The sequence below is a fragment of the Corvus brachyrhynchos genome, unplaced genomic scaffold (assembly GCF_000691975.1).
Source record: "Corvus brachyrhynchos isolate BGI_N302 unplaced genomic scaffold, ASM69197v1 scaffold200, whole genome shotgun sequence".
NCBI classification, from domain to species: domain Eukaryota; kingdom Metazoa; phylum Chordata; class Aves; order Passeriformes; family Corvidae; genus Corvus; species Corvus brachyrhynchos.
The window spans coordinates 3631717-3659165 of record NW_008236184.1 but is presented as its reverse complement, the minus strand read 5'-3'; the positions used below and the strand labels follow the sequence as shown (position 1 = coordinate 3659165).

General features: G+C 38.1%; 1 protein-coding gene across 5 annotated transcripts in view; it reads left to right on the top strand.

The window, feature by feature from the left end:
• Positions 1–27449, top strand: part of TCF12 (transcription factor 12) — a 160211-nt gene that overhangs the window by 120709 nt on the left and 12053 nt on the right. For 2 of the 5 annotated variants that reach the window (XM_017737961.1, XM_017737944.1), the window contains exons 9-16: positions 9079–9184; positions 10308–10447; positions 10770–10914; positions 12435–12499; positions 16587–16665; positions 21260–21333; positions 22259–22330; positions 23077–23283. In XM_017737961.1, coding sequence (XP_017593450.1) covers positions 9079–9184; positions 10308–10447; positions 10770–10914; positions 12435–12499; positions 16587–16665; positions 21260–21333; positions 22259–22330; positions 23077–23283 — 888 coding nt within the window. The remainder of the gene's footprint in view (positions 1–9078; positions 9185–10307; positions 10448–10769; positions 10915–12434; positions 12500–16586; positions 16666–21259; positions 21334–22258; positions 22331–23076; positions 23284–27449) is intronic. The other 3 variants (XM_017737976.1, XM_017737970.1, XM_017737950.1) reach the window with 2 other exon arrangements.

Genomic DNA, 27449 nt, shown 5'->3' with positions numbered 1-27449 from the left:
CTGCCCTGCCCGCGCCGGGCGCTCGCGGTGGGAGTTCGGAATCATCAAACGCTCCTGCAAACACGGAAGGGGGGTGGGCGGAAAAAGCAGATTCCGCAGGGAGAAAAAAGAAAACCAAAACCAAACCTCTGTGGATTTAACTTTGTGGAAATTGAACTGAATATTTCTGTTTCGTGGTTGATACTAATAATTTTTAAATTAGACCACCAGTTCTGAGTTTTGTGTGTAAAAATTAGCATAAGATGGTAAATTTAACACGGTATGTTTCTTCTACTCTGTTTATGTTGTATGTGGTTTTGGCTTTCTTCTGTTATAAGAATAGTGATAAGTAGGAAAAGGGGAGATGCTGATACTGATCTTTTTTGTGGCTTTTTGTTTTGTTTTGTTTTTTTTTATTGCTGGTCCACCTTCTGTGGGCCTGTGTCAGTTTGCTTTCATTAGTAAACTTTTTTTTGCCAAGATTTTTGCTCAATGGTAATTAAATTGTGGATCTTTATATTCATAAAGGACGCTGTGTATGAGCTTCTTGAATAACAGCAAAAACACTGGAGGAGAGGTTGGGGAATCAGTAAAATCGCTTGGTCTCTATTTCATTTCCTTTGGTATAAATGCCAGCTGTCTTTCAAATATGAAATGATTTTTCTTTCATGTCTGCTCCTAGGCTAAAACAATCTGTTTGAAGTTTTATGTGAAGATATATATAAGACTTAAGTAAAATTAACTATACAATACCCCTGAAGCAAAGGGAATATAACTTGCATGGAGTTTTGATTTTATTCTTTCTAGAGCACAGATCACTCTATTACAACATTTCTCTTTGTTCTTGTAGCAGGAAAAAAGGCTTTGATCTTATTAAGTATTTCCAGGCATATAGTAGATGGAAGTGCTGGTACTGTAGGAGGGCATGGCTTGAAAATTGATAGCATGTGCCTGTTATGGGTCAGAGGTGACCTTTATGAGCTTGAAAACTTAGTAAATAGATGACAAATCATATGATCATCCTATATCATGTTGCCCAAGGTTTTATTTAATTTTTTTTTAAAACATCTTAGTAACTTTTATCACTGTTTCTAGGAATACTTCAAGTTGGCCTAAATGACTAATTTAAATATACATAAGGAGGTTATGTGAAGTTGTGGGATTGGTTTTTGTGTTAGTTTTTGAAGCACACCTCTTGGTGTGTATGCCAAATCTTTGTATGTACCTTTCTACAGTGACAGAACAGTACATACCCTAATTTTGATGTCTTAATGCTTTTATTTGTAATGTTTGATAAATTAGAAGTTGATAGTTTGAACCTCATTGTTCAAGTTGGAGATTTTTATTTAGATAATTGTATTAGATTTTTGATGTTATACCTGCTAATGTATATAAAATTTGATTTTTATATTCACAAAATAAGTGAGAAATCATGTATAGAAAATGTAGTTTAAACTTTTTTATTAAAATGTTTTGTTCTTTTCAACTTCTTTAATTTGTAAGCCAAAAAAAAGCTTAATACTATGCTAAAAACCAAGTGTCTGAGCACCGTGATAGATGGTTTGGTGTGGACTGGCACATATATTAAAAGCATGAAATATAAATCAGGGGCTTTTACTATTAGAAGTTGTTCAATTTTTGTAATTTCTGTGTGTTTTAGGAAGGACCCATGAAAGTGAAAAGCAGTGGTTTAATACAAGTCCCTTGCTAAGGTGTAAAATTTTACTGTTATGTGTAATAGGTGCTATAGGAAAAAAATACGTATTTCAAGAATCTCCTTCAAATCAAAAAGAAAAAAGACCTTATCTGTTTCATAAAGAAAATGAAGCACTTGCTCTGCACTAGATGTAGCATGTTTTTTCTTTTTCTTTTTTTTTTTTCTTGTTCTTCACCTGTTGACATATAAAAAATACTCTTCAGTTGAAAAGCTTACAACATTTTCATAGAGAGCTTTTGGTAAAAAAAATTGCAACCGTACTTAAAAATTTTTTCTATCCATAAAGTTCTATCTTCTCTTTCATTTTAGAGCCATGCTGCAGAACCCCCCAAAAATCAAAATACGTAATCTCCACTAAAAATAAAGCTGCAAAAATACTTAGGTAGAGATAATAGCACAAATGTAAATGATACCTTTTTTTTTTTTTTTAATTAATGTGTAATTAAGCAAACATCTTCATTCACTGTAGCCTTTTCATTTAGATTTCAGGGAATGCAACAGTACTGAAATAATTTTTAATAGAAGTTTGATACCATCTTTGTGCTTACCGAGTAAAATAGATTTGCATGATTTCCACTGTTTTCAGTTCACCTACAAGTATAGAAATACATTAGTTATTTTCTAAATGTACTGTAGAATTATTTTAATATAGATGGGAATACAGTAACAGTCAGTTATCACCAAAATAAATAATTTTTGAAAAAATACCGGTGATATTTTATTTTATATCACCTATTACTGCTACTTCATGTAAGAACAGATTTGTGAATATATTCACTTTATTGTTTTATTTTGTGCATTTTATTGGTTGATTTAATATACCTGTCTATGTACAAGTATTTTTTATTATTGAATAAGTATTTGTTTTTCTCATCATAGGCTGAGATTGAGCCCTTCTCCAAGGTGGGGAAGCTGCATCTTTTACGGTAGATTTCTACAACGCCTATTTAAAAAGGACAAAAAAAAAGTCAGGAGATACAAGTATTTTGCATACGTATAGTGCTTTCTGATTAGCTTGTTGGTGAACTAGCTTATACTGGGATTTTTTTTTTTGAGAAAATACTTTTTTCCTTGAGAATTTTGAGGGTTTAAGAAGCTTTTTATAAACATGTTGCTGATGGGCGCATGTGTATAGATGAACAAATACACACAGGTGTGAGAATAGCTGTGTATATTTGGGGATTTTTTAGTGTAGCAAATGCCTGCCTGGCAGCCGTCACTCTCGACGTTGGAGCAGAGCAAAACATGTTAATAATCCTGCGTGATGCTCAGATGACACGACAGCATGCCTTGCTGTGGCTGTTATGCAATAAATAATGTACTTAGGCTTCTAACATCCATGTAAAATGTTTTCAGTTTGTAAATTTGGAGCAACCAGGTGCTAAGATTCAATTTTGCTTTTATTAGTATTGGGCCAGATAGTACACAGGGAGGAAGGTACAATTAAAGCTGTTCTGTACCATATGCTGCCCACAGCAACTTACACAAGGTCAAAGCTAACATTTGTGAGTCAGGACAAATATAAGATCATCTGGAAAATCTCTAGGGGTACACGGCTGTGGACATTGAATAAAGAGAGGTAGTAAACACTGGTCAGCTGGATTTTTATTTTCTTTCTGTTTCTTGCCCTTTTCTTTCCCCTCCCCATGCCACTAAAAAACGATGAGTTACAATTCATCAGCCCAAGAGAGTTTTCTCTGCTCCACTCCATTGCGTTGAACTGCCAATCTGCTGAGCAGTGGTCCCCTGCCAGAAGGGTGTCTTGTCTGCAACAAGCTTTATTAATGCTTTAAAGTGAAGGTTATGTCCATTTCCTTGGGTAAATGGCAGCAGGGAGGGATGGGCTCAGGTGCTGTATGGGGCAGATCTATATTTCTCAAAACGTGCGCACCAAAGAGGAACACGCCCCATTTGCTCAGTGCCTGGGCTCCCATTATCATGTGCATGTCTGTAGAAATACAGTAGTCTGTGCTGGAGGTGCAGAACCAGAGAGTGAGTTCAGAGGAGAGAGGGACAAATGAAAAAGATGGCCTGTATCCACTACTGCATGTGCCTGTGGGCAGTGCTGGTGCTGGGGATTCCTCCCACAGCTCGAGTAGCCTTCTGAAATACCGGGAACAGGTTAAGAAATAGGCGGAGTAGTTTCAACTGTTCTGGTTTTTGTTTCCTGAAAATCTGAATTTAATCAGGAATTTTTGAAGACGTAGTTGCATGTGTCCCTTAGTGACAGCATGATTTGAAGAGTGTGGTGAAGAGATTTTGCTTAGCAAATAAAATATAAAAGGAATCTTCAAGCAGTATATAAATATGTATTTCTTTCTAATGTTGTTTTTGCTGCCTTACCTTCTTTTTCCTCCCCTCTCTAGTTCACACTACAATAAAAATAAAAACTACTAATAATAATAATAAAAAAACAAACGAGGCCAAAAGGTTTCTATATACAGAATTTGAGATTTTTGCAGTTTGCCTTTCACTTTTTAACATGGTTTTAAAGTAGTCATTCCCTAGGGAAGAAGCTAGGAAGTACTTGTGCTATGTATCATTACAGTGGGATTCTGCATTTCAAAAATATCCAAATAGGCATGTACAGCATGCCTAAACTGCATAAACATTTATTTAAGACGGAATTCAGTTCATCTACTTTAAGAAGTTTGAATTTTATACCATCCTTTAAAAAGTATGGTTTGATTTGCAGACAGGACTGTTCTCTTAAAGGAGTCTTTTATTTTCATTCTGGATGGTGAGAATAGTTTTTTAAGTACACAAACCTTTACTCCTGGTATTGGAAACAAAAGTATGGTTGAGGATATGGTTATACTGACTTTGTATACTAGGGCTCTTTGTTTCATCATCTTGCTTAAATACCAGTTAAACAAGAATTTAGACTGGATCTTGGGTTTGGTTGGGGTTTTTTTGAAAGCTTCTGTCTTGCTGTAAAGAGGAGTATGGAAAATTGTAGTTAATATTCTACGTTCCTGAAGTCTTAGTATCTGATTTTGTCAAAAATACAATAAACATGAAAACAAGTTCTTTTCCTAGAACTGCTTTTCAGCAAAATTAGCTTTAGCTACAAAACCTGCAGACAATACACTGTAAAGTTTTGCCACATGTACAAATCATTCATCACTGCGCACTTGCATGACTGATGCTGATGGAATGCAGATAGGCTACTTAGCAAAGTTTACAAGCTCCAGAATAGGTTATTCATCTTTACTGGTTTCAAAAAACTGTGTCTCAAGCAGCTTGACAAATATTTTCCTGAACTTCCAAGAATTGCTAATAACTATGCTTAAATGAGTAACATAGCTCATAATTTCATAAACCGTGTGTGTGATGGGAGCCTTGGTCTTGAGATAGCATGAGCTTATTGGAAGTAAGTTTGGTTGCTCCACTGCTATTTTTTTAATCTGCTTTTAACATTAATATTAAACATTGATAAATATTTAAGAATTTGAAACAGGAAAATTGCCTGAGAGGATGGATGCCAACAGGAGGACTCCAAGTGTTATATTTATTAAATGCATTTATGGAATGAGACTTGGAAGTTTTACTTAGCATAAAATTTGGTAGACCCAGATCTTCAAATTATTGTTGATGTTATTGGCGCGTGTATTGGTAAACAGAAGCAACAGTGAGTAATACTTGAAATGTTTTAGATATATTGGATCCATATAACTTTCACAGTAGTGTTCATTACCTGCGTTAATCCCCAAGGCAGATTTCTGAACTGGGATGATGCTTTTGTTTTGATTAAACCTTATGTCGCACAGCTAATGTCTCCTCAGCTCTGTTCTGAAGTCTGCCCCCACCACTACCTCTCATAAAGAAATCTGAGTTGTCATCCTGCCTTTCCTGCTGGAGAAACATAAGCCAATTCAGGGTGCAGGAGAGACTGATGTGGGTCTCTGACTTGATGTCCTCTGCAGCTCGTTTGTCCTACTTGCCTCAGCAGAGGCTATCAACCCTTCAGGAGCACTGCAGCCAGCATTAGGATTGATGTATATATTAGCACAGCTCCAAAAAAGTCAAGTCCAAGACTCGATAAGTCATGTAAAAAAACTGGGTTTGGCTTGTGTTTATCGGAAGGGGATTTCCCATTCATGATGGGAGAGTGTTTTGCTTGTCAGCATGGAGACACGGTCGGTGCCTTTGGGCACAGTGCTTTTGAAGGGATTAAAGATGGGCTCCTCTTCTACCTGCTGGAGACAGCCCTCTTCAAGGAGACTGCAAACAGGCTGACCTTTTAACAGTATTCCTTCCTTGTCTTAGTGGGAATGTCAGCCAGGAAAAACTGGTTTGATGCCTCCTGGATGTCAGTGTTATCAGTTTAATAGCTAAAAGAGGCCGTCTTGAGCAGCCACGTCATATTTTTTACTCCCTAACTCAGCTGTTGCAGAAAAGAAAGCTCTTTAAGTAGGACACAGAGTCCTACTGGGGAGCCACTGCACAGCCATGCCAGCAGCCACAGGGGTATGTTTGGCTGGGTAAGGGTCCCAGTGCCTGTGGGCCTTTCAGAGTGAACAGACCACTTGCACTGATGCATTGCTTCCCAACTTAAAAATAAAATTTCATCCTTTTTGTCAGCTTTCTTATTTGAAACCTTTGTATTTTGCATCTCATAAACTTTGGGTAATTTTAGTAAAATTTCTCCTTTGCTTTTAAATTTTGTTTGTAGTAATGCAACATAAAAATTATGATTAGATCATTAACCAGAAAAAACCCGGCGCTCATCTGCAGGTGATCAGATGACATCAGAGGCCTGGTTTTAATTTGTGGGTAGTTCTGATTGTAACTAAAAGAGACTCACTCCTTTTGTGGAATTGGCTGGCTATTTCCCCACATCTGGAGTTAATGAAGTCTTTGAGACCACATCAGTTGTGTTTTGCCGCAAGAACCCTTTGATCTGAAAAATCTAGACTGGCACAAGTGCAGCTTCATAACATTGCAGCTATGTTTTTGCAAGCTATAGTTAAGATACCAAAACAAGCAGAAACTATATGAAGTTATGTGTTTGTGCTAGGACTTTCATGTAGCTGTTTGGAAGGGCCTCTTTTACGTTTATATAATTCATAACATTTTTATTATATTAATGGCTTGTACATATGTATCTGTAAATTACGCATTTGTAGGAGTTTTTGAGCTTAATTCCGCTTTTGAGATAGTGTTTAATCAGTTTTTATAAATCACCCAGTTACGTAAAATGTTAAAATTTCAGTCTGAAGCTTGTATTTACAAATCTCATCGATAACGTTGCAGTTTGAGAGAAGTATATTCGTCGCTGTAGGTGACTTGGCATTAATCAGTGTGCATCTCCATGGCAGTGCTAAATGTCATAAAGCTTTGTTTCCACTGCTGTCCTGTGACAGTGATAGATTATCCATCAGCTATAGCATATGCTGTGTTATTCTGCACAACAGAGAACTTGTAAATTAAGCCCAGTTTTACCTAATATGTTTGCAGTCTTATGAGTGCGACTATTTACAATTTGACAGTGACATTTCTGTTAAAATACGTCTCAGGCATGGAATATACATGCATTCATCATATAGAGTAAATACATATGTACTGCGAACATTGCTCAGAATGTATTGTCATTCTGTCACTCAGGTCTGGTAAGCATCTCTATTTTACATTTATTCCATAAACTGAAAAACTTCGAGTAAAATACTGAGCAGAAGCTTTCCGAAAAGCTTTCTTTCCTAAAAAAATTTCGTTTGTTTTCAATAAAAACCAATGGTAAACAAGCATGTAACTTAAAAGTTCTGAGCTTTCCACTTGACTCCTAACCAGGTGTCTGTTTACCTGCTGCCCTTTTCATTACGTGGCTCATCCCGACAGCTGTGCCCTGGCTCCATGCCCTGTGCCCTTGTCCCGTTTCCACCATTGTGGGATTGGAGAGCTTTTGCTGAAATGGTGTTGCTGTAGAGCGAGGCCGAGAGCAGTGCCTGGGTGTGGGTGATGTCAGAGCGCGCTGGCTCAGGCACATCCCGGCCATTTGTTCCACAGCAGCAGGGCTGCAAAAGCGATCGGCAGCGGGAGGAGGGGGATTGGGATGCAAATGGAGCGGGACTTGCCCACTTCACTATCCTCAATGTCCCTATCAGAACAGTCACCCTCCGGGAGGACAATGGTTCTTTTTTTAGGGGAACTTAGGCTTTTTTGTTGGCTGGCTTGGTTTTCCTGGCCCTTCTCTTGCTTGGTAAACAACATCTCAGAAAGAGCAAGGCAGAGTTTTGAAAGCCGTAGAAACATGCATGTGCCTGTATGTGCATAGGAGGGGATCAAAATAATCACTTGTGAATGTTAGGGCATAGTGCACTTTTTAAGTTGCATTATATAAGCTTTAAAGTTGTGAAATTATTCTTCATATATGTATTTATGAAGTTATCTGTATTTAACAACTTAGATAAACAGATAAAAATACCACATTTTTGACTTCATGGCAAAAAGATGCTCCAGTATCACTGTAACATTGTTATATTTTTTGCTGCCATATATGTTGATTTGCTTTTTATTTAATTTATCTTGTAACATACCCTAATCATTGCGATATTCGGTATAGAACAACTAACTATGGGTAGAGTCCTTGACTCCGTGAATTCTGGGCCTCGTTCATTTTACTTAACTTATTCCTGAATACACTTTATATTTCTTCTTAGAGTTGCTGCAGTGAAAGGCTTTGAGTCATTATCTTTATTTGGCATCTTACATTTTTAACTTTAAAAGAAAATTTGTTGCTTGCGAGTTGAGAATGGGCATTCCACTGGCATGTTAACACCGAAAAAACAGTAACACTGCTTTTCTTTAATGCTAGGCCAGTGTGAAAATTATGTGCTCACTGCTGCAGTTTTAAGATTATTCCTGAAGACTTGCATGCATGTATTTCTGATGACTCTCCAAAGGCGTGCGAGTTTCTGAATGGATGATACAACGGTTGCATTAAAACCTTCCATTTGTCACTGGATGTTCTTTTTCTTTCTGATTGTTGGGATGCCAGCTAATTAAATATTCAAACAGGCATACAGTTGTTTTAAAATAAAATTTGTTTGGGGCCCAGTTGTTTTATCTTGCTTTTTATCTTAAGCAACAAGTCTGTGCGAGTCGTGCACTTGGAAAGCAAAATCAGCATTCAGGCTTTTATCAGGCCACCTGGCTGAGTTGGCACACCAGAAAGTGTGTTGTTAGGATCATTCTACTGTAGTTCCTCTGTACTGTGGCAACTTGCTAAAAAGCAAATAAAACAAGGGCAACAAATGCTGCGGCTTGCTACACTGTTCTTTTTTTATTTGTGCTTTCTCTCTGTATCTGTATGCTGTTGTGGTTTTTTTAATGCACGACACCCAGTTATTGCTAACCTGCTTTTATTGCTCTCCAATATGTAGGTGTATGCACCATCCCCAAGTTCTGATGATTTCAACAGAGAATCTCCAAGTTACCCATCTCCTAAGCCACCAAGCAGTATGTTTGCTAGCACTTTCTTTATGCAAGGTGGGTAAAATGTCACTTGTCCTTTAGGCAGAAATCTGCAGTCAGACACTGTTTTACTGGGTCAGTGAAGAGGTGTAAAGGGAGCATATTGTGCTAGAGCCTATGGTTAAGTTTTATATACTTTTAAAAGTTAGATGAAGGGAACTGACTGTTGATGTAAAGTTTTTCTCATGACATTAATTGCTGACTGAAATTTAAAGGGATTACACACCAGGCCAGATGGACAGAATTCCCATCCTTTGATTTGTAGGGGCTTCAGAGCAGCACACTGGAGTGATAGAGAAAAATGACGTGGGGGCTTATTGACTCTTCTGGAATTTGACTGTACAACATCAGCTAACAGTCTTATGTTCTCAAACGCTTGTATATCCAGCATGCCAGAAAAAAGGGGGTTGCACTGAAAAAAACAAGAGCAGAATCCATTTCCTCAGCCTCACGTCACGCAATTAGCTCGTGCTGCAGTCTGGTGAGGGTTTGGAGCACATTGAGAGCTCAGTGTCTCAGTGCGGGAATTCACAGAGCACTTCAGTTTGTGCTACAGAAGGGAAACTGCACTGACACACAGGCTAAGGCTTATGTAATGTAGTCATTTCAGCTACTTAAATCTGCTATTTTGAAATGTTGTTATATTTTTGTGGTGCTAGGGTATCTTAGTCTATGAATTGCTTGTTTTAGGTAAATAGATGTTTTGCAGTGCATGTTTATGATGAGTTCTGTTTGGCCAAACTTCTTACCCCTCCACCTCCTTTTTTATTACTTCTTTCAGTCTGGACTTTTTATCAACACTCTTGATTTAAGTCTGGCCTTACTGAAGGTCTGTGTAATTAGCAGAAGTGCTTGGTATTTTCTCAGCTGTGGTTGGATTATATTTCAGCTATAAAGCCTCTGTTGTTTCTTTGTGGGGTTTTTTTGGTTTTTTTTTAATAAATATAGCAACAGTGTGGTGGCATGAAAATAGAAGATGCAGTATAAACTGGTCACCATTTCCCTGCTGATGTTAGTCTCAGTAGCTGAATTCTGTATTTGTTTAAAATAATCTTGTAAAGGAACGGAGAAATCAGTATTCTTCTTTAAATGTATTTTTCTTGTTTTCTTCTCTATTGAAAAAATACTAAAAAAAAAGATGGGACCCACAATTCTTCTGACCTCTGGAGTTCATCCAATGGCATGAGCCAGCCTGGCTATGGTGGGATGCTTGGAGGCTCGTCTTCCCACATGTCCCAGTCCAGCAGTTACGGCAGCCTGCACACACATGACCGTTTGGTAAGACTCAGCACACATTGATCTGTTTATAGTCATGTATGGAGATCTAACTTAGGAGAATTAACTTCTCATTTGTTGCTCATGTATGTCAGTTAAAAACCCAGTTGTTAGAAATCACAAACTTTATGTATTAGATTTATGTCCTTTTAGTTATGTCTGTTGTATAAATAAAAATCTGTGGCTGTGTAGTGGTCTGTCAGAGGATGGATGAGTCCCTTTATTCTGTAATAAAGAGCTGGGTATTATATATTTGATATCTTAAAATATCGACATTTATTTAAGAACTACTTAAATGTCTTGTGTCTGCTTCTCTTCTCTCCAGAGCTATCCCCCGCATTCAGTCTCACCTTCAGATATAAATGCCAGTCTTCCTCCAATGTCCAGCTTCCATCGTGGCAGTACCAGCAGTTCACCTTATGTAGCTGCCTCACACACTCCACCTGTCAATGGATCAGATAATATTCTGGGTAAAAAGTTCTTCCTGCTTTTTTTTTTCATTTTACAAGAAAATGGAATTTAGAGCTGCATGACGCACAAAATTAGTAAGATTAATTTACGGCATGCTTGTAGATCAGGAAAAATTCACCACTGTGGTATTTCTGTCCCCAGTTTGGCTAAGATGAGGCATATTGGTTTTCAGTCAGCTTAAGACTTACTGGTTTATTTGCTTTCACAGTCAAGCCTATGCTCAGGGGCTGGATCCATCTGACTTAATGGCAGCTGTCCTTCTGTAGTTCAGTATATGCACATGTCCATATAGGTAGTTCTGGTGCTGAAGTTTTCAGAGCTGTTGTGTCACCAAAGCACTGCTCCAGAGAAAGGCAGGAAGGCTGTTTCTTTGGGGAGGTTGATAAAGTGCATCGTAAATTCCTATCTTAACTGTTTTGGAGATTACAGAGTAGCCAGGATGGTGGCTGGTTCAGTCTCCTCTGTGCTCACCTAGGAAGCAAGAAATACAGGGTGATCATCTGTTCCTTGCACATATTTGCTCGTCTTAAGATACAGCTGTAGAAATTAAATGCTTGTAGATGCCCCTTGTTGGTTCAATAGGATTTGCACTTAGCTTCATTTTAAGGAAGTGGAATTGAGTTAGGGTGAGTATGTTAGCTTTGGTTTGGGAGCATGTTTTACACCCAGATGTTTAAACAGAACCCAGAATTTGCATGGTAAGTTCAGGCTGGAAAATCCAAGTTTGTCACAAACTTGGAAACAGTGTGTGTTGCATTATTTGGATTTCTGATGTGAATGGCTTACATTCACATTCAATATGTTTTTTGGCTTTAGAGGTTAATAATTGGAGAAAGAAGATTTGCTTTTAAAGGGTCTGTCTCCTACAGCAAAGCAGATATTTCAGGGGATTCAGTTGCTCTCTGTGTTTCCAGTTGGCAGGGCTTCAGACTTCCTCTTGGCTTAATGGTGTGTGGAGCAAAAGGGCACGCAAAGCTACTGACATGCAGCTGAGAGCAGGGGTGACAGCTTGGTGCATCAGAGCTTCTCAGGGACTTTTTAAACTCAAGATGAGAGTACAGCACAGGGAATTAGAGCAGGGGGAGCGAGGAGGCACCTAAGGAACTATTCTGTGAATTTGGCTTTAAGAGTTAATTAAACATGCAGCACTTTGTGGATAGCAGTTTAGAAATAAGCTGCAATAATGTAATTTTCTGATTATGATTTTTCTCTTCACATTTCATTAAAGTTAGACTATGATCCTAGAAAATAGTTTTGTCTTCTAGCTGCTTTCACTTGTTGGTCCTTAAGTTATCACAGTGATACTGTGTTTGCCTTTTAAGAGGACAGCATCTAAATGTAAATCTAATTGTTATAATTAAATTTTTAGGTCTAATGAGAACTGATTCTATTGACACTGACTTCCTCAGAAAATCCATTTAAAAAGTGGTTGCTCAACTCTGTGTGATGAATAAAATAATAAAAGTAAATAAAATTTCAGCTTTAAAAATAAGTGTTGGGTTTACTTTCCACATTACAGGAAACAGAGGAAATGGTGCTGGAAGCTCACAGACAGGTGATGCACTTGGAAAGGCATTGGCATCTGTAAGTAGCAGTTAGAATATTCAGATCTGAAACACATATTTTAATCTGTTACGTGTCATTCATTTTATAATATCAAATCAGGAATTTTCACATATGAAGTCAAAACAATGAACTATGATGCAATTTCCTATACTACAAAAGTGTCTTTTTAAATGCAAGTGAAAAATACTTTTATTTGGAGAAGACTCATTCTGACTTCCTTTTTCTTCAGGTGATCAAAAGATTTAAGGCAGGTCTGGTTTAAAAAGCTGGTTAGACAAAGTAAAAGATAATCATAAAAAGTTAAAGGTTTGATTTTTTTTTTTCTGTAGTGTTTTAGGTAAAGTCAAATATTTTTAACATTAGTCTTAGAGCAGATCCTGCCTTCTCAGTGGCCTTATAAAACTGAGAGGTTTTGAATGCTGTGTTGTATAGCTATAATTTATGGAACAGCCTTTAGAATGTTGTATACACATACATTTAAACTTTTAACTCCTGTTGGAATGATGTAAAACATGGCAAGTATCTTCAATCTGCTGTAAGCTCTGTTTCCATGTGCATGCATACAGTAATTATTTTTTTATTGGTACTCTCAGATGTACATTTATAAAAGAGTAATTGATACACTGCAGCAGAAATTTCAGAGTTGGGAATGGTGGCTGGGGAAGCACTTAGTATTTCTTGTGTGGAGCAAACTTTGAAGCCCTAAATGACCATCCCTGTGTTGGGTTCTGCATCCCTCACCTCATACTAGAGAATGGAAATGTGCATATTCATGCAGATCCCGTTACCCTTGCATCCCTCAGAGAGTCCTATGTTAAAAGATTACCAGATCTGATAATGTCTGTAATGTCCATATTGGGGAGGAGAACTCTGACCTACTGGCTTTGAGGAGAAAAATATCCCTGTTGCTTTTAGGGATTCAGCAAGTAGATAACAATTCAGGAGTCCAGAGGGCAGTTAATGCTCTCTTTTGGTCTGTTTGAGACCTGTCAGAAAAGAACTTGGGATCATTTTGCCTCCTAGAAATAGCAATGCTCACATACTCCAGGCTGTTCATTGCTCTGCAGATGTATTTGGGTGTCTGCTGTTCTGCAGCCGGAACAAAACTTCATTGTTAAGTCTGACACGCTGGCCAGTTAGACCTGTGGGACTTTGTGACATTTTCCACTGCTCTCCTTCTCTAAATGATTTTCTTATCCTTTCAGGTATTTTTGTCCAAGTCACTAGCTGAGAAAGCCAGGCTGATGTTTTGGGGAAAAACTAAATATATTGCGAGTGGAAGTCAGGGCAGAAATGTTTAATCTAACTGGTGGGTGGGCTCTGGTTGTCATAGAAACTTGTTTCTGTCATCCTGTGTTGTTGCTTGGCAGGAGCAGCCAGGTCATTCCATAAATCATTTCTGTCATAGCTGATGGTGATGCATTCCATCTGCTCTATCAGTGCATGCCATAGTCTGCACACTTCAAATCCCTCGCCTCATCCATCTGCTTCCCCCGCACCCCGCACCACGCGCACCCAGCACACTCCTTGCGCTCAGCGAGAGCACGGCTCATGGCTGGGCGAGGAGGGAGGTGGGCTCTCCTGCAGGTGAAGCTGACACTCATGAATTTTGACAGCTAGGAAATCAAGAATATTTTTCTGTTTGAACGAAGTTACATTTAAATACTGCGATTGTCGTGCCTGGTTTTTTTTCCCCCCTAAGATGACACTATATTCCTTTCTGTTTGGTTTTTAAATGCTGCCGCTGCAACTGTTGAGAGGAATTTCTAGTTCTAAAATTCTGTTGATGTATGTCTCACAATAGGCCTTTCATCTGCGAAACATCAGAGGATACGACATTTGTTCTTCAGTTTAGGTATTAAAGACCATACAGAGTAGTATGTGATTAAACATGTAAGGCCAGATAATACATTTGCAAAGGTTCTTTTATTTTAGGTTTAAGCCTGGATAATTGTGGTCTTAATCTCAGGGTAGGCAAGAAAGAGAATTGTACATGAAAGTATTTACACAAAGTTCCCAAAGCCCTGTGGATTATGCATTAGTTTGGATAATGAACTAGTATAGATAGAAAGAAAAGAAAATCTGGGTATTCGTGCCATTTCTAATGTGTTTCCCTGAACATTTGCCAAACAATAACCCTTTAAGATTGTGCCCATGGAGGGTTATATGGCAGGAGAAACATCTGGTTTATTTCATTGCCTAATGCCAAATCAAAACACTTGGTCTTTAATTTAGAGGAGATCAAACAGGAGGACTGTTTAACTTTGTTGATTATATCAGACCTCTTTGTGATAACTTATGTTTTGATTCCTACCTCAGCACTAGGGTAAAGGCCTTTGTACCGTCTCCGTAGTTAAATAGCCACTGGTCCCTTCACAAAAGAAAAGAAAATGTAGGGAAGTTGACTTCTAAAAGTAATTCATGAATTAAGTTTCTTTGTTGCTTTAGACTCAATAACATTAACATAACAAAGCCTAACTGAAATGTACACTGTAGTGTTTAAAAAATTGGACTAACAGCTCCGAGGTTTGGCTCTGCAGGCTCTCAATTGTGCAGCTTTTGTCTAAGAGCCTTTTCATTAGACCCTGGCATATTGGCACCCCACTGATTGGAATGGACCATGACTGATAGGAGGAGGAGTCTCATTTGTTGCAGTAAAATGAGTCATGTTACCGTTTAAGCCTGGCAGAAGGTGTCAGGGTTGTTCATCATTGGTCATTTAACAGCGCAGCAGCCAGGGACTTTGTGCAGAATGAATTGTGACCTCGTGTTTTAGTGGGGGCTTTGCTGTACTGTAGATTTTCCCTTTTATAAAATACAGCAAAATAAAGTTGGCAGGTAGACCTGTGGAAAACAAGCAGTTTCAAAGAAAACTTTGTGGCCTCTGACTTTATTTTAATTTTCTGTATGTTATCCCTCTGAAACTCTCTACAGTTCTTACACTGACACCCAAGATTTATTTTTATGCTGATGTACAATGCATGAATTTCCTCCGGTAGTATGAGGTAGTTTGTTCTAAATATATTTTCTTTCTAGCATGTATGAAAAGGAGGAAGCATTTCCATTAGGGAACTGATGGTCTTTTCTAATGGAAAAGTATGATAGACCAGGAAGGAGCATGTGGTCTATTGGGTCCTGGTTTTGTTGGTTCAGAAAATACAATATGCAACTTAATGAAGTTATTGATGGCTAAATGCTGAAATGTCGAATTGTCTGTGTGAAGAGACATCAACCACACTGCCAGTGAAGATTTTTTTAACTGCCATCTGATGACTAACAAATCCTGGTCTCTGCTCAAGTAAAACAGGTTTGAACTGATGACCTATAAAAATATGTTCTGAAGTCCATAGTCAGTCTCTAAATCTATTCAATTCCCTTTATAAAATGAATTTTCCCAGTGTCTTGAGATTTTAATTTTTAATTAAAGCTTTAAGCATTATGTCTTCTCTTTTTATCAATAGTTTTTATAATTTCATTAATAGCAAGGAAAGAATTGTTGTAAGTTGAAGTTTAGTATCTCAAGAGGCCAGTTGATACTGAAATAAGAGAAACATGTTAAGTGCTGCAATACATTGCAAGAGGAACAAAATTTCAAGTGTTTTTTGCTTGGTAGGTACCAATAATAAGAGAGCCTGAATGCTTTCTTGGTATTTTGTGAAGGATTAATTTTTAGAAGATAACACGTGTTGACTGCTAAAATCTCTCTCTAAAGTTTGGAAAGTCATTATTCATTGGCATTTTCCTGAAGTTTTGTTTGATATAATTAACTGTGTACTGTGAACTCTTACGTGTATCATTCCGCTGCAGTGACAGCAGAAAGGCTGTAATTCATGCTGCTCTTAAATGAGAAGGAAGGCCAGTTATATTTGTGTCACTATGAAATACAGGTTGTGCTTATTTGGACAGCTGCTTGAAAATGAAAGTTCTTTGGACATTTTTAGAGCCTTGAGTGGAATAAAGCAGAGCTGTGATTGGAGGATCAAATTGTGTTTTTTATCAATCCAGAATCAAGAGTGAAAATTAAAACATGAAAAAGAATCCTAATAGCTTTTTTCCCTGTGTATTATAACATATATTGATATATAATCTCTTCGTCTGTTGTCAGATTTATTCTCCTGATCATACCAGCAGTAGTTTTCCATCGAATCCATCAACACCAGTTGGATCACCATCGCCTCTTACAGGTACAGACCGGCCATTTATCAGTAACTTCGTTGTTTTGAAAACGTCCTGTTTGGAATCACAGTGAAATCAGCGTTAACTTTCTTGCATAACTGCTTGTGCATTTTGGTTATTTTTCCATTGTACAAAACAAAGATTTATAAATCCAGATTCTTAGACATTTTGTTAGGGGCATTCACTTGAGTCTGGGCAACTGGCTTTGAAAATCAGCTGATTAAAATAATGTTTGGAAGCATTAACTGACCATATATTATCAGAGCTATAAAGATATCTGTACAGATTTACACTGAGAGCAAGAAGAGTGATTTGATTTGGTTTGGGGTTTTTTAAAGCTATATGTTAAGGCTCTGCGGCAGCTTTCAGTGACAAACATGGCAGATGTGTCTTCCTTTTAAAGAAAATATAGTAGGCTATGAGACTATCCAATTTTTTTCATTCATATCTTCAATGAATGTTTTCATTCTATGGGAGAAGAATTTCTGGCATTTTTTAAAATAAATGCTCTGTATTGCAGCCACCTCTGTCACCTGTGCTTTGTGTGAATGTGGGAAGAAGCATTCCAGTGTGGAGATGAACTGTGGGCAGCTGCCTACAGCTATTTGTGGTAGTGCAGCTTTCACAGACACTGTGGCCTCAGCTGTCTAGTAAAAGTTGAACAGCTGTTCTCCGTATAGAGAGGGCTGTGAAAGCTCCATTGACTTAAATTTGTTGTTTAACAAAGAACTAGAATTACAAGTAAGATGATGTAACTTTAACCCTGTTCTTTCCTGTAGTGCAATTTGTTAAATTATTTAACATTTATACAACAGTCTGTTTCCCTATTCTGTGTTGTTTAATATATCCCTGCAGGCTCCTGGCCATTGGTCACTTTTTTGCAAGAGTATTTTGCTTTTTGTAAAATAATAAAATTACTTTAAGGTGAAAAGGGTACAGAACAAGCCTAGCTGAACACTTTTGTAATCCAGATGAATAAGTTAGTAAAGGTATTGCATGCAAAATGCAGTCATAATCATGTCTATGTGAATATGCGTATCTCTGTATGCAATGTCACTCAAAACCTCCATCATTCATGCTTCACTCCTTCACTTTAATGGACACTGCTCTGGTTTTCTGTGGATGTAATGGATTAATGAATATCTGACATGGCTTACCTGAGCAGCTGCTTTGGGCATTTCTATTACTGAATAATCCACATTGAATTGAGTAATGATGGGATTAATGGGATTTTTGATTTAGTGATTACAGTTGACAAAAAATATTCTGTGTATTCTCTTCTACTGAAAAGGCAGATCAGAAAATTACTATTATTTTCTTTTTTACATCAAAGCAAGTATTGAAAATATTTTGTGGCTGGAAGAAAGAAGTTCTGACATTTCAAAGTATTTCAAATTTTACAGATCCCAAAGAGGTTTTTTTCAAGAGTTGCCTAATTAGACACTACACCTCGTTTTGTAAGCATGAAAGCACTAGCTAATTTCTAGGTTTAGAATACAAATTTGAGGTCACTAAAATTTGCGTTTTCCGTTTGATGTTGTTGCTTTTGCCTGTTGCGACCTGTATGACACATAAAACTCTCCAAAATTTGCACTTTAATTTGTGTTCCTTATTCTGGATTCTGATGGCTAAGACAGTAGTAGACATAAGCAAATAATACTGAAATCCTTTTCAGGTTCAAACTTAGCATCTGCTTCACATTTATACCCTCCCACCCCCTTTAATTTCAGTGATACTGAATTTATCAAGCCTTTGGTAAATTGCTCCAGTAGTTAATTACCTTCATTTATGAATCTGGACTTTTATCTTTATTCCCGGATGAGTCACTAAGAACATGGTGAAGCACAATGTGAAGTAATTACTACTGCATTTACTGCTATTTATACTCCTGGTAGCCATTTTCTGTCTTGACCCAAAAAGTTATTGCAGATAAAACAAATGTTTTATGTGTACTAAAATAATATATTTTGGAGCATTTTAGCCTTCATTGTCATTTTCCCCTTTTGCAATTAGGTATTTGTTTAGTTAGCATTTGTAGTATTACAGATTGCTTAAGTCATAATTTGCCTATCCTTTAATTGTAAGTTATGGTAGGAGTCCTCTGTCTGCCAGGGAAAGCACTGACAGATACCAGCGTGACCTTGGGGTTCATAAGCTCATGACTGACTCTTTGGCTCTTACGTTGCTGAATGAGGATTAATGACGTTTTTTAATTCAGTTAAGTAAAAGCTTGGAGAACAACTTGATGAAAACCCCCAAGTATTATGAGACAATAGTGTGTGTCTCGCCTTCCCTGCCCTCATTTAATTTCTAATTTTGCATAAACATGCCCAGAACTGAGCGTCTTGCATAGTTTTGATGATTGTGTACATGCATGTGAGGTTTATATGGGGATCTGAATGGTGGGAGCCTCGGTATTTTAAGAATCCTTCTGCCAGGATCAGAGGCATTCAGGAGGTTCGGTGGGTTCTGAGGATGCAAAGCCAGCCCTCTGCAGCTCTGAGTGTGTGTTTGAAAGGGGAGCCAGAGGATTAGTGTTGGGGAGACTTGGGGTAAGAACAATACTGCAGTGATTGCTGTCGGTGACCCCTGTAAATCCTAACACTTGCCTGGCTTATTTGTTTTTTAATGCTGTTGTGTTGGTGCTGCATTAAAAGCTGCAGTTGTTAATTGCAGGGCTTGTGGTGCCAGGATGCTTTTTAACTTAATTGGTGGATTTCATGCACAAACTTCTAGGAGGGGGAGTGGAATGAGGCAAGCAGGAAATCGGTGCCATCTGGCTCCCTGCAGCCATGGAGGCAGAGTGCCACCGCTTGGGAAGAGCCCCGGCGGTGATGAGGTGTGACTGAAAGCTGCAGGTTGCAGTTGGGTTGGGCATTGGACAGGAGGAGTTGGTTATTCCCTCCCCTCTTTGCTTTTTGTCTCCTTTGTGAGATGTCCCACTCAGAGTTTTGTTCTGGGCTTACGTTATAGAAATAGTACCTTCTTCAGTTAAACCCTCCAACAAGTATGTCAGAAGAGGTGCACAGGATTTCAGTCTGTTTGCTGCTCATATGGCCACCTTCCTGCTTCATACTGAGCTGCTGCTGTGCTGTAGGGAGCGGTGCTCTGAGTTCTGAGAGCAGGAGTGCTCCTGATCACAGTCTTGTCTTTAAAAATGAGTCCTGACCAAGGAAAAATTTGAACATTATGCTGAACCAAAATACTCTATAGTTGTTTCTTTAATGGCTGTGCAAAAGTAAGTGGGACTCCAAGCATTATTCTCAAATTGGGGAGTGACAGTAATGCAGACGGAGGCTGCGGGTCCAGACTCAGAGTAGCTGTGTGAAGTGAAAATCAGTAATTATAAACTTACTCACTGAATTCTTTGTATTTTAAAAGAGAATTCCAGCACAATTATGGCAGCTCTGGACTTCTATGAAATAGGAGATTTTTTTTTTTTAATTAGAAAGGAAATATTTAGGTATTTTAATAGCTGTGCAGGCTGTACTCTTTTTGCTAAATACAACCTTGTCTTTAAAAGGTAACTACTTGCAGCTCTCCGAACAAAGGAACTGTAATGTTATTAAACCTTTTCCCAGTTTTCCAGATGTACAGCTCTGGCTGTTATTGAAAGAACAAGCCCACAGGCTCTTCCTTTAATGAGCTGCTTTGGATTGTATGTCCATAATTTATTAATGTAATTGCTTTATTATTACATTTGTATGGCTGAAAGGAAGCTGTCTCTAATGGCCATAGAATTTCATGTAGTATCTTTATAAAAGATGCATTATTAGTTTGTGAGAAAAATACGTGTTGTACTACTTCAGGCTTTGTGTTAAAAGTACTGCTTTATTAGTTACTGCATTTCACATCTAATTATTTTTTAAATTTACATGATGATTAGGTATATTTATGTCAGATTAGAATGGCTATGTATTTGAATTTGCAGTGTATAGGTAATATGAATTTAATTGTCCATTTTTTGCACAATCAATGATTCTTCAGCTGCTGATTTATCTTAAGTATATCTGAAATACCAAATGGGAATGACTTAGGTGTATTTTACTCTTCTAAAGTTGGAATGCATTGTAATCTAAAATGGTGTGGTGTACAACTAGACAAGATAAAGCTTTTAGATCCAGTTTTAAGTTTTCTTGTTTAGTAGAGAGGTGGTGTAAAAATGGTTCTCCAGTTATCCTTAACTTGGTGTCTGTTTGATTTCTTTAAATATTTTTGTTGTGCATTTTAATACTATCTTTATACACCTACATATATGGGACAGAATCTGAAGAAGAATTCAGCAGGTCTTTTATGGTGACACAGGCAGAAGCAGGTATTTCAAATACGGGGTGTGTGTGTATTTAGTGCACTTTTTTAATGTTGAAGTACTTTGAAGGTGTCACCGCTTTTGTCACTGACAATGATCTAACCCTACAGATGCCAGGATATGAAAATTACCCCTCAATAAGGCAGAATGAAGGAATTTGTCCTCCTTTGTATACCCATATGTTAGCTTACCTTTATGCAGAATATGTTTGGTTTAATTATGTTGAGAAATACAGTCTCTGCTTCCCACTTCTGCTGTGTAAATCTGTGCACTAACCTAGACAATTTTGACAGGTGCCAGTCAGTGGTCGAGGAGTGGAGGACAAGCCCCCTCATCTCCCAGCTATGAAAACTCTCTACACTCCTTGGTAAGAATTGTTGAAAGCAACATAGTACTTTTTACTTAGGAGTTGGAGGCTTGGTTTTGTATAAATCCTGCATATCATTAAAGGAAACAGTAGGATAGCATTACAAATGAATTCTTTGCTAACAAATGGCCTGTTCAGTTGAACAATATAAGACGTGCAGGGTGTGTCTTTCACCATCTGTTCCTTGGGCATCAGGCTTCTGTGCTGAGGACAGCTGGTGCTAAAGCGCTGTTATGAGATTCTGGTACCTTTTCACAAATCCATAGCTAATTCTTATCTAAAGTTCAGCCTGGAGAAAGATAAAGACTTCATGCCTCCGCATTTACTTGTCCTTCCCCCTCTCTCCCTCAAATGGCGGTCTCTAGGGCTTGTTTGCATTACACTGTTATTAAAGTATTAATATATTTTATTTGTAATTATTATTTGTTGTGGGGAATGTTCATTTATTAATTAAACATTTTGCTGAAAAACACACAGGCAGTAGTCTACAGCATTGTAAATCTTCTTCTTTTGAGGATTCAGCAGAGGATTTAAGTTACTGACTTCCTTCTTACATTTCCGATACAATATTGGGAAGGAAACAGGGAAAATTTGAGGGAAGGTTTTGATTACTTGCTTAATATTTCTAGTTTCCACAGATGTAATTTCTATTTTTTTCTGTCTAACAAGAATAAGTTATAAGTTAAATCAGGTTTCTTTCCTTCAATATTTTTGCAATTAAATATAATTGTTACATACATCTTAGAATCCTAACATAACTGCAGTGTTAAATATTAGCCTTTTCTTATCTTAATATTATCAGATCTCTGTTGCATTAACTTGACTAACAATGTATTGCTGACATGCACATCAGCTATTTCCTCACCTCTTTTTTGAATTAATCTTAACCTGTGCTTTGCTTCCTGTTCTGTCTTGACTTTGCCAGAAAAATCGAGTTGAACAGCAACTTCACGAGCATTTGCAAGATGCAATGTCCTTCTTAAAGGATGTCTGTGAGGTACTATTTCACTTTAGATGGTGCCTTTTTGTGTTTCAATTAACGCTTCCTTCGGATTCCCCATTAAAAACTTAAATTAGTGTAGTGTATGACCCATCTTTTGACTCCAACATCCTGCTATTTCAGTTTCTAGAGCTGCAATGTCAGAATTGGTTTTGCTTTGGGTTTTTTTTGGTATTCCTTTTAATAAGAGAAAGTAATTAAAAGAAAGTAATTTTAAGACAGACTTCGACAGTAACCCAAATAGCTTGCTTTTGTTTCTGAAATACCTGAATAATCTGTTTGAAGGTCCATTTAAAAAAATGGTAACTTAAAGTTTTGTCCAGTTTTTTTTGTAATACAGATTCTCAAAAAACCACTGCCTCTCTTAATTGTTTCCAGCATGGTGAGGCTGATTTTATGATCATTCTTTCTTGTCCTGCATTAGCTTATTTTGTAGCAATTCCTTTTTTCTTTTCATGCCGTATAATAGCAGCTGAGTAACATTAACCTTATAATAAGCTTCACTTTCAAAGCTGCCACCTTTTTGTGGAATGAATGCTATCTTGAACAGAATCTCCAGATAATATTTTCTTTTTCCTGTTTGTTTGTAGTGCTGGTAGGTGCTCTCAAAGTCTTTTGATACTATTTTGATACCACATTTCATCTTCTGTCTTTAATACCTCTGAGATAGACTCTGTTGTGGTGTGAGGAGCCTGGGGATTTATTCAGTAATGAGTGTTCCTGTCCCTCTTGCATCCCCACAGCAGTCCCGGATGGAGGATCGCTTGGACAGACTCGATGATGCCATCCATGTCCTACGGAACCACGCTGTGGGGCCTTCCACAAGCCTGTCAGGTGGCCATGGAGATATCCATAGTTTATTGGGACCATCCCACAATGGGCCAATTGGAAGCCTGAACTCGAACTACGGAGCATCCAGCCTTGTAACAGCCAACAGACAAGCATCCATGGTAATGATGTTATAGAACATGAGTATGTTTATGCAGAGCAATTGCAGCTGATGCATTGAAACTATTGAAGAGCCTACTGAGGTAGAACTGGGCTGTAAGACTAATATTTATCAGGAAGAAACCACTTGAGATTCTTGTGGAGGAAAAGATGGCAGACAGCTTGCACCTGCTATGGGTTTCCAATTAGAATGTTGGAGTGGGGGTGGGCAGAAATGGGGGGGAGGAAAAAGATGGGAAAACTTAGACTTTGGCCTGGTCAGTGGCCCATAAAATCCTGCTGTGACCATATGCAGAAAGCTGAAACTTTCTGCTGAGAGCGTTTCAGCTTATACATGCATTTTTTCCAGATGTGTAATAATTGGCAGAACCGTTTTCTCCTTGAAATGGTGAATAGGGAGATTGAATGGGAAAAGCAGTCAAGAAGGACTGAATTTCAAGTGTTCTGGTCTGGAAAAGCTGTTTATTGTAAATTGGAACTAGTCTTCAATAGCAGATGCTGGCAGAGGACTGGGAGGAAGCTGTTGGAATGTGGAACCGTAGTGTGCGCAGGCTCAAAATTTAAACTTTTTTTCTAAAAGAAAAGAGTTTGAGCACAGCTGTAGTGTAAGTAACAATGAAAAGGAAACAACTTTCAGATTAATCCCCAAGAAGGGTGAAATAATTCAAACCATCTCTTTTAGTTTCTTTAAAAATGTGAACTGTTTCTGAAGAAATGTAGTCGAGCTTTTTATAGATCAGAAATATGCTAAAAGCATTACACAGTAAACTAATCTATTTGTAGCATTGCTCACTTCCCTTTTTCTTTCTTTTCGTTCCTCCCTTCTCAAAAATGCTTAAAGGAAAAAGAGCTTTTAAAAACATGGTTGGTTTAGTGGTGCCATGTGTTTGCATGTTTACAGGGTAATTTTAAAGACCTGTTACATGCTGTGAAATTTTCTGTTATAAAACAGATTCACAGCTGGGTACTGTGTGATCAAGGCAAAATTTCACCTATCATCAAAATAATTAGGTACCCCAATTGCTGAAGGGTTTGTATTCTATAAAACAGAATTAGTTCCAGGCTCTCCCATTCGCACGTCACACATCCATTTATATTAATTTCAGGACCACTGCAGTAAACATCAAAAAGAACTGGTTGCTTTCTATAAGCTGCGTGTGTTTGGGGGCTTTGTGGAGGGGGTACTTTCCAAATGCACATCCAACTTCAGCTTTCTATACAAGTTCACAGTTACTTTTTGTAATGAAAGAAATGATGCATGTGTACTTTTGCATTTTTTCATAGTATCTACTGAGATTTAATATTTAAAGAATGTGGTAAAGTTCTACCATGTTCTGGGGTAGACTGAAATTTAGTCATACAAAAGAAAACTTTTTTTTCCTCTGGTCTTGATGTGGCATGAAGCAAGTGGCTGAAACTACTGTGATGAATTTGTTCTCTGACTTGAGGAACCTTCTGATACCGCTAAGCCAGACACAGTCAAATAAATACAGGTAGTGCCAAAATGTACATAAAAATCTCCGTTTCTCTTTTAAATAGGCTATGATAAATATTATATCAACTCAGTTTTTTATTAAAATAGGGGACAGTGGAAGATGACTCTCCAAAATGGACAGAAAGAAGTTCCTTGATCTTCTCTAGTTTAATGTAGTTGTGTAACTTAAATGTTATACAGACCTAATTTATCATCTAATTATTTGACTGACAAATGCTTGTTGTCTGTTAGAAATAAACTTAGATTAAGACAACTAAAAAAAATATTTGCCTGTACATTTCATCCTCACTGGGTGAAACAAGCTTGCAGATCAGTTTTGCCTTGAAAAGTGAGTCAGCTAAAGAATTTCTTGGATTAACCTTAATTTTATTACATCAGAATAATTGGCTCCAACAGAAGGCATCCTGTTGTGGCCTTGCCTAGTCCCCAAAGAGCGCCCTTTGACATCATTTGCAATTGCAGAAACTCAGTGTGACTTAGGATGGAGTCCTGAAATAGGTACAGAGCAGAGGTTGGCACATCTGGCTGTGGTGCAGACTGAGTGCTTTATTAGTGATGACTGCACTGCAGTAGTGTCCCCCCCCAAGTATAAGGGGTAATTCTTCTTCAATAACCAATTAATTTCAAACTCTTATTTACTATTAGGTTGGCATTCTTTTTAAGTAGTAAGTAGGAGAGCAGAGAATTTGACACGCAGCCTGAACTGAATGAAGATCCAGCCTTCATTCTGGATTTAAATACTACTTCACTTGAGATGACATCCAGTAAATTTTAAGAAAATAATGAGTATTGGGCTAACATAGTGAGAAATGTCAACATTGATAAGGGTGATTACCTATTTTTGATGTTTTGTTTGACATAGGGTCGAGAAATGTTCATTGGAATTCAGCACTGAATGAAACTTCCTTGTTGAAGGAGGGTGGGATCTTTACACAAAACATTTTTGCTCTTTAAAAAAAAAGGGAAAAAAAATTTAATTTCCCTTGAAGATGATGATCTTGGCAGAAGGAGCTAGGAAATGAGTAATTTAACTCCTTTTTATGTAATTAGTGTAACCAGGCATGGTTTTATTTTAACATTTGCTTAATTTTTGAGCCAGATTTATTTTACAACTCTAGTTGACTTCATTTCCTGCTTGCTCTGAATGGTCTTGTTTTCTTTTTAGCTGGGCTGGCCATTAGACTTATTCAGATAGATTTTAATATCTCAAACTCATCAAATATTTGCTAACTGGCCTTTGAAGTTGATTTGTATTTTATTTCATGTATTATTGAAAAGTTAAGAAGTAATACTTTTTGTTCTTATTCAAGCTGCTTTTTATTTGTCATTGTACAATGGAAAAAGAACAGCCTGAACTGATTAAAAATAAATAAATAAAAGGCCTGGAAACTCAGTTAAGGTTGAAACTCAATCCTTAAGTCAGAGGGTTTTTTCAGGTATAACAGGAATCTGAGAAAATTGGTGATCTCCCTCTTTGTGCCCTGTGCCTGCTCCAGTGTAGAAGCACGAAAGGACAGTTAAGCAGCTTTGCCAACACCGCCTTCTGCTCTTGCTCAAACCCTTCCAGAGCTGGTATTTCCCTGCAGATTATGCTCCCACTGAACAACTGTGAGCTGTCTAAAGTGTAAAAATCTTGATTACAAAGCCCTTTTCATTGTCTTAATTATGTACACCTTGGCTAAAATGGTGTTAATGACCATAGCCAAATTGACCAGCTAGTAGGGCTTGAAAGATTCATAGACTCAGACCAAGAGTGGTATTTTTATTTTCCAGTTCTCAGAAGCTTTCATTGCTAAGTGCTCAAAATGAATAATCTAACTAAAGTGTGAGATGCAGAACCAATATTAACAGGACAGAGATGTCCTTTCCCCACGTGTCACTCTCGGTTCTCCTACATGCGGTTGTGTGTCCTCACTGTCCATGATTTGTCTAGTTTTTATTTAGTTGCCTGAAATACTTAACTGGTTTTCTGGTTTCAGATCCCAAATGTTACCACTTAAATCAACTGAAAGATGTTCTGCACTCGGGTTAGGTTTGGTGTTTTTTTTTTAATTTGCAAGTGTCAGTGGGGCTGCAGATTGTCCTATGTACAAGTCTTTCTTGAAATGCATAAAAATTAATACAGTTCACCTGGTAAATTACACCAATGTACAGTCTTGTAAAAGGGTTACTGTTTTTCTTAGGCTGGGCTTACTGAGTGGTAAGTTTTTTGTGTTTGCAGTGGATGCCAGACCTGTGTGGAGGAAGCAGGCAAAAGGCAGTGATGTGAACGCGTTGGTACCGAGCGCGGTGTCCGCGCTGGTTGCCCCTCAGAGCAGATCCCGAGCGCGGTGTCTGCGCCGGCTGCTCCCCACCGCGGTGTTCTCCCCGCGCCCTGCGCGCTCTGCCTGGCTGCGGTGTGGCGGAGCCCGGCCTTCTGTTTGTCTCCCATTTTGTGTGCCTGGGGAGCTTCGGGCTTTGCTTGGGAGGAGGGACCATGGAAACAAGGGGGGATTAGCGCCGGAGAGAATGAATTAACTCCGAGTTTGTTTGCTTTCGCGATGAACTGCCGCGAGTCACCAAGGCCGGCGTTCCAGGGGCCGGGGCCGCGGCACAGCCCTCGCTGCCGGCCCGGGCAGCTGTATGGAAATGGGGAGTGCTCGGGAGCGGCGGGGGGGGCGCCGGCGCCGGCCC